The 13900-nt window shown below is 40.1% G+C and overlaps 1 protein-coding gene across 3 annotated transcripts in view; it reads left to right on the forward strand.

Moving 5' to 3' along the window:
* The window catches only part of pcxb (pyruvate carboxylase b), a 269858-nt gene that overhangs the window by 215570 nt on the left and 40388 nt on the right, over positions 1 to 13900 (forward strand). For all 3 annotated transcript variants that reach the window (XM_054600910.1, XM_054600909.1, XM_054600912.1), the window contains exons 15-17: positions 3163 to 3384; positions 9152 to 9308; positions 12050 to 12290. In XM_054600910.1, coding sequence (XP_054456885.1) covers positions 3163 to 3384; positions 9152 to 9308; positions 12050 to 12290 — 620 coding nt within the window. The remainder of the gene's footprint in view (positions 1 to 3162; positions 3385 to 9151; positions 9309 to 12049; positions 12291 to 13900) is intronic.

Genomic DNA, 13900 nt, shown 5'->3' on the forward strand with positions numbered 1-13900 from the left:
AGACACTTAACAGTCTTCTCGGGAGGCAGATGCCAGCACAGGAAGACGACCACTCAAGTTTTTATTACACTGAGATTATCTTCTACACAAATTGCAAATAAAGAAGTTCCTCTGTGCATTGTAGCTCGCTCTGCCTGGTCATATCAGCTGGTGTTGAGTTGAGTTTGAAGATAGGGCCAGACAAGTGAAGAGGTAAGAGGGTGGCTGTGGCGTAGTGGAGAGCAAGGTAGTTCTCCAATCAGAGGGTCGGTGGTTCGATACCCGGCTTCGGCAGTCGATGTGTCCTTGGGCAAGACACTTAACCCCAAGTTGCTCCCGAAGGACTGGATGTTGCATGAATGTTAGTTAGAGTCTGATGGTGGCACCTTGCATGGTAGCCTGTCATCAGTGTGTGAATAAAAGCGTCTGCTAAATGACTGTAATGTAATGTAATGTAAGAAATGACACCAGCCTGGGATAAAGAGGAGAGAAGTGAGGGCAGTGGAAGCCGGGTGTTTTCAATGCAAAGAAAAGTGTGTGTGTGTGTGTGTGTGTGTGTGTGTGTGTGTGTGTGTGTGTGTGTGTAAGTGGGTCAATTGTCAAGCACAGCATCCACTTGGGACTTATATCTCTTTACTCCTTTTTGTTTCTGCAGTGTACCAACGACACACCCACACAAATCCACTCAAACACTGTGACTACCTCTCTCTTGGAGACTTATCACATGCAGAGACCATTGTATGGTCACAGTAGTCCCAGTACACAAGCCTATAATTTCCTCTCTGTTATGTCGAAGAGTGGTAAAAAACATAGAAAGCATGTTTCTGTGAGAAATGGAAGGAGGACTTTTAGCATGAATAATTTCTTTCTGTTTGTGTAGGTGTGTGGGGTGTTCTCCAGTCAGCCGTATTATACGCAGATCTTGATGAGTTCAAAGTGTCTGTATCTATTTGCTACGGCAGCGTGATTTCACAGAGCTCATCTAGTCCTGCGAATATTAAGCGGCGCAGAGATAGAGAGAAAGTAAGATTGGGTAGAGAGAGGGACAGAGGGTTGGAGGACAACTAAGCCGGCAGATAGTACCTCATTAACTAATCTAATTGATTGATTATCGTACACACTGCTGCAAAAATAGATCCCGATTCCACCTCCAATATTTGATTGCTTCTGGCTGTGCTTGTGTTAAATTGCAAGGCATGGAGAGGAAAGAGTAGGATTAGAATAAGAGGGTTAGTTAAGGCAGAGCCCATAGGGCGAGGTTTCTGCACTGTTTAACTTGTTTGTTTTGAGAACTATTTCGTTTTTATGAACTGGAAATTACAGCATTTGTCTTGGGGATTCCACAGCGATAGATTATATTCCTCCTTTGTGGAAGCTTATAGCAGCGGATAGCGGTTAGATGAGAAACAACTCATCTAATGCCAACATGTCCGGCAGTCTTCATCCTGGGTTTAGTGGATACTAAAAGGTTTCTGAAAACCTCTAATTGGATATTGCGTCATGTGATATACCTGTTTCTAGCTCATTTACAAGCTTGCATGGCTATCGTCTTTTTTTTTTCTTTAAGCAACGCCAGCAGCATGGCTCACTGGATGGCAATATTGATCCACCACTTTGGTCCAGGCTATAGGATCGATTACTATGGAATTATGCATAAGACATTAATGGTCTACAGGGGAAAAACCTGACATTGTATATAATGACAACCAGCAGGTCAACATTTTCACTTGCACATTAAAATATTTCAACATCAATGGGATGGATTGGCAGTTATTCTTGTACTGACATTCATGGTCTCCAGAAGATGGATCATAATAACTTTCATGTTTACCTGACTTTTTGTGCTATTGTGAGTTTTACTTTTGTGGTTTTGAGTGTAATATCTCGACAACTATTGGATGGATTGCCATGACATTTGATAAATACAAGCGTGCCCCTCGGCAAGAATCCTAATGACTTTTCCTCTAGTGCCATCATCAGGTCTAAATGTTATTTGTGCGATTCCAAGTACCTGCAAAGCTAATGACCACCCCATGTATACTTTGTGTTAAGTGCCAATAACGAGCTCTTGGCGTGCATTAACTAAGATGGTGAACATGGTATACCTTAGGCTGGCCAAACATCAGCATGTTTGCGTTTGTCATTGTGATCATATTAGCATCCTGACGTTAGCATTTAGCTCAAAGTACAGCCTCACCGGGCCCTAGCATTGCTGTAGACTTTCGGTCTGGGGAAATTATGTCTGTTGGATAAGCAGACATAATTGTTAAAGAGTTGATATAATTGTTAAAGAGCTGATATGTTTTATATAAAACATAGCAGTATGCCAAAGAACATTGATTCAAAAAGGGTAAAAATATAGAATTCTAATCTAATCCATGTGAAGCTGCCTCCACACTTAAAAAATAGAACATAAACATATGACATGCTCAGTTATGGTCATCATGGCAGCTCACTGAATGCTGGTAAATTTTAGGACCTGAAGACAGGGACACAGGCCTGATAAGGCTTAAAAAATTAGAGATGCATGAAAAGTGCAATAGCAGCCATTCTGGATCCAGTTTGCCTTCGGGTGGCAACCATACAGTACAGAGCTCAGTCACTGGGATCTCTTGTTTCACTCAACAGTGGCTGCTTACTTTATATAGAAAATCATGGCCGAATGAGTCACTGTCAGCAGGAGGAATCCATTTTTACAAATCGGTGGGTAGTGTGTCTAATAAGATGGCTGCTGGGCTTAAATTATTGTTTTCTTTTCTAGTTGACCTACTTGAGCTGAGGGCGATTGGAGCAGCTATGAGAGGAGGCCACATCCAACTCATTAGCAGAAGTTATGAAAAGTGGCAAACTTCTTAAAAAAGCAAAACTTAAGAGAGAACACTGTGTAAATACCATCAGCTTAGCTGCTCGCCTGGTGTTTGGTTGTATTGGTATTTCTTTGTCTGATCTCACTGAAATTGGAAAACAAAGGGATGCTCGAACATCTGGTGCACTTAATCAGAAAATGTATTCACAAAATCTTGTAGAATTTGGTTTAACATTTTTTAAGTATTCCCCCAGCATCGCATAAGCCTATTGATTTCTCACAAGCTGCTATTTCACATATAACCTATTTCCCTTCCTTACCCCCTGTATCATCCATCTCTACATGAATTCTTCTTTCTCTCCCTCCTTCACCAACAGGCGACCCTCCAATAGGTTTCCGGGATGTGTTGCTGCGTGACGGTCCTGAGGGATTTGCCAAGGCCGTCCGTGCCCACCAAGGCCTGTTGCTAATGGATACCACCTTCAGGGATGCCCACCAATCGCTCCTGGCAACTAGGGTTCGGACCCACGACCTGAAGAAGATCTCGCCGTTCGTCAGTCACAACTTCAGCAACCTTTTCAGCCTGGAGAACTGGGGAGGTGAGTGTCTTTGTGCTCAATGACTATATATGGAATCTTTTCATTACTGTAAAATAGTCCCACAAATTATTGTTTTGGTACTGATAAAACAGATATAAATTAATAACGTGCTGGTTTTTAGGCTAGGCTAACTGTCTCCTTGTTCCAGCTTTATTTTTTGTGAAGAAACATAAGAGTGATATAAGACTTGCATATATCCAAAATACTACATTAACCACTATTTGGCACTCTGAAGATTCATAGTAATGAGGAAATACCCATAATATGTGATCTCATCCAAGCAGTCATGTAAGATAGGCCTGAATTTCCCTTTTCTGATGGTTATCATTTTAATTAAACTCTTTCTGTACAGCCATGGCGGTTCTCTCCTTTCTCTTGCCGCTCTTGCTGTAGATCCTTTCCGTGTTTCGTTGATGATAGTGATTGTACCTCTTTGTTTTTCTTGCTTGAGCTATGCAAATCATGTGCCATTGAAAACGTATGTCATGCCCCCATCTCCTCTCCCACAAGTCAGTCTTCAGTGAGTTCCCTCAATAGACAATGAAGGTACTTTTTGCCTGCTCTCGAATGAATGGAGGAAAATTATCCGTTATTGAAACTTCTTGAGGCATGAACAGTCCAATAGTGTCCCTTGATAATACGCAATTACTCTGAAATTGGCTGGAGAACAAAAACTACGTGCCTCACGTTTGAACAGTCGGCGACAAGACCAATTATTAACACTCCTTGATAATAGTCCTATGCGGAGTGCAATCGTTACGAACTGGTTTCAAAGAGTAAATTCTGTTTTCCTGTTTGAACATTTAGGATATGCACATTTGTGAGAGAGTTATGCCCAGTGAACCTCTTGAGGTTGAAACATTTCATTTAATGCTCAATTATAGCAAACCACTCAGAGTGATTATGCTTATTTTACTTGGAGTGCTTTCAGTAGATCACAAGAACAAACATAAAAAATGAACAACAAAGGCCTGAAGTAAAAAGGGTTTCTGTTTCAGTGACTGTGCTCATCGTTAGAGCAAAATGAGAAAACAATTAAATGCACCAACACAGACTCTCCAGTGATCCTTTTTGGGTGCATTAAACCATTTATAAGATTAAACTCCTCCTGGGAGCTGATCATGGTGCACCAATTGGGGTAAAACACTATTTCATTGCTGTGGGAGAGCACTTTGAGCTCTCCCACATCAAGTAACTGTCTACTTATCTCATGTTTGAACAGATAAAAGGTTCTTGCAAAAGTAAAACATTGAGGAGATATTTGGATAGACGGGGCTTAAACTCTCCCCTGACTGCCATCTTTCAGTTTATCGTGATGTGATTACGACAGTGACCAGAGAAAGATAACACAAGTTTTGCTTAGCCATGTTTGAGGAGTTACATTAAAAGTAAATCTTTGAAGAGAGCCTGTGAAACCTCTCAGTGAACTCAGTTCTTCACACTGCAGGATATTGTTAAAAAGGTGCCAGGGAAGCCCCTTCTCTACTCTCTTTGTCTCATTAGACTGTGTGAGCCAGTTCTGAAAGGGGAAAGGGCTTTCATTAAGGGACATACATTCCTTTTTAACAGTCCGTTATCTTATATGTGAAGACTTTAAAAAAGACTTGCGTCCAGCATTCTTCAGCACACTTTAAAATGTTGTTTACCATCATTCCGCAATAACAGAACCGCTCTGATGGCTTTACTCCTTAGGATCCTACCACTCTCCTACAGCGTCTCACTGGGTCTATACACAGTCCAATGGGGCGATACTTAAGGCCTTGAAATTATAGTGATAAATCTCCTTTTTAGGGAACGGGAAGCTCATTACACAGTCAGACATGTCTACATGTTTAACTAATGAAAGAGCACAAACTGAGCTTTCGATCAGGTTTTTCATCTGTGTGAGAAACAGGAAGCTGTGCAAAACAGTCAACAAAAACCTGATAGAAAGCATGCTTTCAGACCCTTCAATGGTTGAGCGTTCAAGATGTTAGTTTAGTATGAGCTTCCTGTTTTCTAAACTGAGCCTTCTCATGGTTTTTGAAAGCCTAAACCATTGGCACATTAAACTGTCTAAAAGCCAGAGAGAAGCAGTGGGGTAGGATTTTTCTAAATGAAAACTATTGCTGGGGTTCTATTATACTTCAATAACATTGTATAGATATACATTTAATATGTTTGGCCAAAAACAGTGAACTTTTCCTTTTTAAATAATTTATAGTAACATGACATAATGTCATCACTTCCCTGTACTGACGATTTTCTTCTTTAAAACACATGACTATTCTAAGCTGAGCTGACAATATGGTAAGCACTCCTAATGTGGGCTTTTGCTGCAGTAAAAGCTCAAAGTAAACACCCTAGAAGAGTCTGGCCTCTGAATCAAATCCAGTTATGATAAAACAACAAGAGAAAGGTGAATGCATCTTTCTTCGTGTCTTTTTCCTAAACTCTCTCATAAAGCGTGGATGTATGAATTGCAGTGGGAGTAGAGTTTCGAAAATCTCTTGTCGATTAAAGCTCTTGAAGTTCAAACAGTGTTCTGTCTACATAAAAAAGAGTCGGGGCAAGTGAATATATGCGTGTCTCTCTCCTATTTATGCAACGACAGCAATAGTACATCATTTAAATCAAATGAGGAACAGGACTGAGACGTTTTAACACCTCCTGACATGATGGTTCTGTAAATGAGCTGATGTTGTGAGCTGAGGAGATTGTCTCTCTCTGTTAAGAAAAGTTGCAGAGAAAGAATGTGTGAATAAGCCAAGAGAAATGTATTACGCTAGAGGATCCTCTTGAGATGTCAGTAGTTCCTGCATGATATGATTATGAGTCAGAGAGCACAGAATAGTATTTTTCATAATTATTTAAACACTGAAAGGCAGAATAAATTCTTGATATAGATATCATCCCCCTGAATCTCTCCTGCAACTTAACCGTATGATAATTTGCTTCCTGTGCATGTTAATTTGACTTGTGAAGCAGGAACTACAAAGCATTTCGAAAACAGAGGGATGCATCTGCCAACAAACCTTTTAACACAAAGTGTCATCTCTCATGACACTGAAAGTTCAATTCAGTTGGCTGTTTTTGCTTTTCTTACACACAAACATAATCTGTATTGTAACTTATTTTATTACAGCAGTTCTTCAACTCTGAAAGAGCCAAACCAGTGTTCCTTTTTTACAAAATACACTGTTTCTTTGCAGGTTATTTCTTTATTTTATATATTGCCTTTTCTGACTCTTCTATCTACTTCTTTCTCTGTTTATATTTGAAGTCTCAGTCCCAATCGGACACACCATCATGTGTTATTTTCTTACACTTTATGAGGCTCCTCCAGAGCCACACACGGCATTATAATACTGTTTTCACAGGATGAGTAGTACTCTCCTTGAGAAGTGTACTTTGTGAGGAAAATGATAGGAGAGCCTCTTTGATAAGACAATGTTGAAATATTTTACAATATGTCAAGATAATGTGTGAATATCAGACAGTTTGTTTTCCCATCCCCGCTGTTAAATGTCCTTCATTCACTCAGCTTTCAGTGCCCAAAAGTTCCAAGAGTCACTAGTTGCCAGCCTCGCTCTCGCCTGATATTGATTTAGGCTGTGAAACACAAATCACACTCGTATGATGCCGCAGTAAAAAAAGTTCAGCTCTAGCACACACTGTCCCACAAGGACAGCTTGTAATTGTACCTTTAAACAGCTCCTCATAAATCACTCAAAGGCCATAGGAGGAATAACTACCGTGCCTCTCTTGATATGAAGTCCCTATACAATACACTTTTATTACAAAGTGATCAGAGATAGAGAATATTACACTCCGCTGTGCTTGAATCACTTCACCGAAATAAATCGCTAAGGCAGATGACCATGCGAGTATTGAACACAGTTACCCTGACACATTGTACCTATGCAAGCACGTTTTTCTTCTTTTTAATATGAAATACAGTATTACTTTCACATGTTTCAGCTGCTTAGAAGCAGAATGAATCATTGGAGGTATTAAGCCTGCGAAAGCCCTTTTAGAAATTAAGTCCCTTCCTGATATAGTGATCCTCCCTACATGATAGAAGATACAGTAAAATTAATTGGGTCACATAATGGATCTATAGGGTTCCTAACATCTATATTCCAGTTGGCAAATTTATCTGATGGTAATGCGGCAGATTCCTAATTACATGTTGGTGTGTGCCCTGCCGTTGTATAACCAGTTTTTCAGAGAACCTTTGCATGATTTAAGAAATATGTGCTGTTTCCTGGTAAGGCAGAGGCAGTAGACACACACACACACACACACACACACACACACACACACACACACACACACACACACACACACACACACACACACACACACACACACACACACACACACACGAAGCCCGACCAGCATAGGCAGCAACGGCAAATCAACCAATCCAGAGCGATTGACTGGGATCGCAGAGACATAAAAATTGATCTGACAGGATAAACTGTCTGATGCACCAGGGCCATACTTGCAGACTTAAGCGAAAAATGCTGATAACTGCAGCGTGTGTGTGCAACTCAATTATTCAAATGATAGATATTAATCATTTTTATTCATCATGGGCTTTCCTTTATTGGCTCAAGAGATGTATTATAGAACTTTATTTTTCCACTAGGGGGAATCTGGATGAAGTAAAGAGTTTGTCAATATGACAGCAGAGTGTTTATGATTATTGAGTTCTGTATCAAGTCTACTCTTAGCTACCATACCTACAGAATATGTTACAGGCCCAAATAAGTATTTTTTTCTTTTCTTTCTTTAAAGATTTCATTGGGTGTTGAATACATTGCAATTGTGGGCATTGAGTAACAAGCTTTTTTCCATCTTTCTCCCTGATTAATTACAGCTCATCTCCATATTTGGGGCCAGCTGTCGGTCCTTATTCCTCTTATCAAATTATTAGTCAATTCTGCTGTCCCCAATGAATTCCTCATTCAGCATCACGTTTTGATATCTCACATGCTATAATACATTAAAAGTTATATGTTTCACATCAGATAGGATAGCTTGGAGTCATTTCTGCTCCAAATCGGTATTTTAACAGAGGCTGACGCAGGCTAAAGTCCAAATCAGGGGGAAGGAAATGATAATTGATTAGGGGGAGGGTATCCAGGCTAGGGCATTCCTGCTCCTCCCAGAGAAGGGAAAAAGCAACTGCGCTTAGTATTCTCCCTGTGTCCAAATGTATGAGTGCACAGAAAATGAAATTTAATGATGACAGTGTTGGATCAGCAGAAAACCACCGGAGGCTTCAATATTTCTGGCTGATATGATAAACTGGTATGAGATTCGCTAATCTACTCCCCCTAGAAAGGGAAATGAGAGATTGCTATCTCCTTTTTTTTCGTCTCTCCCACTGAAAGATTTCCTAGATTTTAAAGTGACTTTAGAATAAAATGATAAAAGTGCTAGAATGAACAATGAATGTGCAAGTATCATCAGACATTTCATCTGAGCACCCATTAGTGTGGATTAGGTGTGCCATCTGTGTGTGTGTGTGTGTGTGTGTGTGTGTGTGTGTGTGTGTGTGTGTGTGTGTGTGTGTGTGTGTGTGTGTGTGTGTGTGTGTGTGTGTGTGTGTGTGTGTGTGTGTGTGTGTGTGTGTGTGTGTGTGTGTTGGTAACGTGATCGGTTTGAAATATTCTTTTTGAAGTCTAACATTTAGATCAGAGTTGGGAAGACAGATGAGACTTCACATGACAGCTGATAATAAACTGCTACCCGTTTGTGTGTCTGTGTGTGTGTGTAGGTGCTACCTTTGATGTGGCCATGCGTTTCCTGTCAGAATGTCCATGGAAGAGACTTCAGGAGCTGAGAGCTTTGGTACCAAATGTTCCTTTCCAGATGCTGCTGCGAGGGGCCAACGCTGTGGGCTACACCAACTACCCTGACAACGCTGTCTTTAAGTGAGTCATTCATACACACACATTTCATACTTCCATTTTTTTCAATCTTAATTCAGTTATTAAACAATCAAATGTTTAAGGTGCTAACAGGCATCATACCAAAAGTCATATCATGAATAGGTACACATTCTTTTGTATTTGCTTTCAAATCCACTATCTCCAATAATGCTACTGAAGTCAACACGCTGACACACACAAAGCAGGGCTGTAAATATAGGTCGATGCACACTATGTATGCATTGCATACTATGTACACTGAGTGTAGTGTTTATTATGTATTATGTATTATCATATAACTTCATCATTCTTTATTACTATTATTTAACCTTTATTTAACTAGGATAGTTACCTTTGAGATTAAAAACATCTTTGTCAAATAACAAACAAAAGACTTAAAACAAAACAGCAAAAAAGTTTATTTAAGTTTGTAATTTTCCGATTTAACAATTTTTTGGTTGTAAAGCATCTATTTAATAAAATGTTATTGAAGGCAGCTTCTGCAAATTGTTAACCCTCCTGCATTCACCTGTATTATCTTGACAGTCCAGCAGCAATCTAACAGCACCAAATATAACATTTACATAAGCTCAGTAACACAAAATCACTTTTTCTCCATTGTTTTAGGGTAATACTGTCATAAAATACTATGACAGATATTCAAAGCTTCATTCAAAAACTTCCACAGAAGCTTTGCATGTAAAAACATGACATTTAATGAAGCCCTAATGTGAATAATGTACACATTTGTTCCTTGAAATAACTGTGGTCTGAAGGTAATACGTGGAGTTGTTGTTTTGATGAGGTGATTTGGCAAAATGCATTTAAAAAGCCATTTATGGAGAGTAATAATGATGTACACATTATCATAATGGTGTTTGTTGTTGTCTATTGATGTGATGTAAGCTCATATGTGCTGGACACCATGTGGTATAGGATACTTCAATCAGTCAATCCTGATATTGACTCTAGTAAATGAAGTACTTATTTCCCCTCTCCCTTCCATTCCAACTATGTTTTAATGATAAATGTTCTATTCATACAAAGCATGAAGCTCACACGGCTGCTTTGTCTTTAAATATATCTAAATGGATGTTCTGAAAAGCAGCTACCCACAAACCACACATTTAGTCAGGTCAATTTGGTTGATGTTTTCCTGTTGCCTCTCACCACGCTCAGTGAGTTCCACACATTTCACACACACACAAGCACACACAAATAATTGATACAGATGTACACCAATACATGTCTTTGGGGCCATAAATACTCCTGTGCCGACACACATGCATACACACGCCTCTAACACTTTTCCAAATGGATTCACAAGTTACCTCGATGATGTGGATGACTCACGATACAAAAGCACACGCACCTGCATGCAGTTCCACAGTCAAGCACACAACACACATGCACAGTGCAATTCCCCTCACCTCAAATAAATTAGGAGTGGCTTAATGACTTATTCAGCTGTCCCCTTCTCCCTCTTTCTCATTGAATCACACACATGCACACAGGCCTCCCCCATCCTCCCTATTTTGTTATTCCCCCTCTCCTATCATATAGTCATTATTTATCCCACTCTTATAACTCCCTTTTTATGCCTCCATTCATCTCTCCGCATTACGAACTACCTCCCCTCTTTTTAACTCCCTCTCTCTAACCCGACTGCTCTTCATCACCCTGCCCCCCCCCCCCCCCCAATCTCACTCTCAGTGTCCCGTTGGGGGCGTGCCATTGAAAATGTGCACATGATTGTGATTAATGGCTTTGATCTGCTGGCCCGGCCCTCTCTCTCTCCCTCCTCCCTTTTTTCCGTCACTCTCTCACCCTCGACGTTTTCAGTGCAGCAACCAAGTGGCCCAAGTGTCTTCATTAACTAAATCAAGTCAAAGTGTAATTTCATTTATTTTTATTGATTTAAAATGCATGTCACAGGGTCACAGTACAGTATACTCTACAGCAAGGGGGGTCAAACGTCTAAAACGACTGGTCGATTGCTAACTATATCATCTTGTCACTTAATTTGACAGAAAAACATCTTTATGATAAACATGATTCACATAATGATTACATCAGCTCTGAGTCAGATATGTAGATTTGGTGCCAAACAGCATCCACTAGACACCACTTGCATTGTAGTGCTAAATAAATAAATACAGGACACGCAAACGTTGGACTGGTAATCCTCTCGTGGCAGATTATTAAGTGTGTCTGTATATTTGCCAAAACAAAAGCTCTGTGTGTGGGTAAATATTGTATTCACAGTAACACAGCTACAGTAAGCACTCACCCCAGTTATGAAAAACCTGATTAAGATACCAAGGCCAAGGCAATAATAGCAGGGATTTACCACTAGCAGCTTGGATAATGAGGCGGGTATACATTTATCTCCAGTCATTGTGGGCTCCTGCAGGCTGCTGTTAGCTCACTTTTCATGGAAAATAGCGAGGATGTTGTATTAACGCAGGTACAGCGATATTCATGAGTGGCGATATGGAGATGGATATAAACCGCTTATCCCAACCCCGGATATACGCTATTATCAGGGATACACTGTGCATGGAGACAAACTCATTATATGTGTGAGAGTGAGAGAGATTATGTGACTATCTTGCCGTGTACATTACGTCTCAGCATTCTCACTAACCTATTTCTGTCTCTGATTTGAGTGTGGATTTTATGAACACAACTTTTTCTTGCTTTTGGCCAACATCGTTTTGCTCTCACTCCAACCCCTCCTCCAGGTTCTGCGAGGTGGCCAAGGAGAACGGCATGGACATCTTCCGCGTGTTCGATTCCCTGAACTACCTGCCGAACATGCTGCTGGGCATGGAGGCTGCTGGAGCAGCAGGTGGCGTGGTGGAGGCTGCCATCTCGTACACAGGCGACGTCTCTGACCCAATGAGGCAGAAGTACTCTCTGGACTACTACATGAACCTGGCAGACGAGCTTGTCAAAGCCGGAACCCACATCCTCTGTATCAAGGTTAGGACATGAAGATAGGACCCAGTGTTTTTAGTGTCTGCTCTGAGAGTTGTTTACTACGAGTTCTACATTAAGCCAATGTTTTCCTTCCCCTGTGATAATCTAAAGATTCTGGCACTTATTGTTTGCTTCTGAAATCCCTGCCCATCTGCCACCAGAATAACATAGAACCAGCTGGAAGCGATCTTTGCAAGTGTTTTTTCGCTCAGGCTTGAATATGCAGTCTTCTACTCATGTATGTCATCAGAATCAGGGCCTGCACTGACAGACTGGCTGTCTGACTTTTTGGCTGTGTACACTCTTATGTGGCATACGGAAGCAACTTTCTTGTTTGAGGTTGGTTTAATCTAAGGTGAAACATTATTGAAAGGTAGGACATTCAAATTGACTAATGAAATTCCTGATGCAATCAAGGGTATTTAATCATGTAAGAAGGCTGCAGTGTGTGGCTACTCGTACTGCAACAACTAGTACTTGTTCTTTTTCTGTTTAAATTATCACCTTATTTGCTACTGCTGTTGAAATGCCAGAGTGTTAGCTGATGTTCAGGTATAAAGACAAACACAAAGCACATAGTATTTTGATAAGCATTTTAATTATAAACCTCAGGTTTTAACTGTTGAACAGGGAGGGAAAGGTTAATTAAATATTCTATTAATATATATAAATATACATATGCATATATATATATATATATATATATATATATGCATATATATATATATATATTCTTTGTAAGGTCCTTCATAAGAGGCAGTTTCTGATAGGGCTGTGAACCACTCAGAGTAGGTCTGGTTGTTCCCTGTATCGAGTGCCTCAGTATGACCCTCTTAGCTGTGGCAAAAGCTACCTTTAAGCCTTCTTCCCACCTATTCTCTCATTTCCTTTTAGGCTCTTAAGAAGCATAGAGCAGGGAGCAACACCAATACCCAACATTTATTTCATGCCAACAGGTGTCTAGGCTTTGACAGTTGAGGAACATGAACAGTGTCACCTTGTTCCATTTGTTATGACTAGCAGAGGTTTCAGTGACTCAGTCCTGCCCTGTTCTTTCTCACAGGTCTCCAGCAGAGTATTTTAAATTGAATAAGTTTAGACCTAGGCATTGCTCATTGGACGAACACCGCCAAAGTTTCTGGACCTGCTCCCATCGAAATAACTTGGATACTTGAGCCTCTTATCTAAATGAATAGACTGATAATACTCACATTGAATTAATTTCCCTATTCAAGCATGGCAGCATATTTTCAAACGTGAAATGATAAACTCCCGCTCTACAGCGGTTGGAACCATCGCACACACAGCAGTTGCAATCTCATAAAAGGCCTGCACAGCTAATGAGGTTAACATTTTAAAGAGGAAATGAGCATGAATTATAACTTCATGGAGTGCAATGATCACCAAAGGGAGCGCAACTAAACATCTAAGCTCTCTCTGTGAATTTCTGTTGATATCGTTTAAGCTTTATTTTCCTAATCATCCTCACACAAGTGTGTCTGCAAAAAACCTCCATTTGTGACATTATTTTGTTGTTCTAAGTTATCTATTCCCAGTAGACATAAGGTAAGTTTTAGTAACATTTTTGTACGATTTGATTAAACGTATTTTCA

This window comes from Anoplopoma fimbria, chromosome 7 (genome assembly GCF_027596085.1).
Source record: "Anoplopoma fimbria isolate UVic2021 breed Golden Eagle Sablefish chromosome 7, Afim_UVic_2022, whole genome shotgun sequence".
In the NCBI taxonomy this organism is placed as follows: Eukaryota; Metazoa; Chordata; class Actinopteri; order Perciformes; family Anoplopomatidae; genus Anoplopoma; species Anoplopoma fimbria.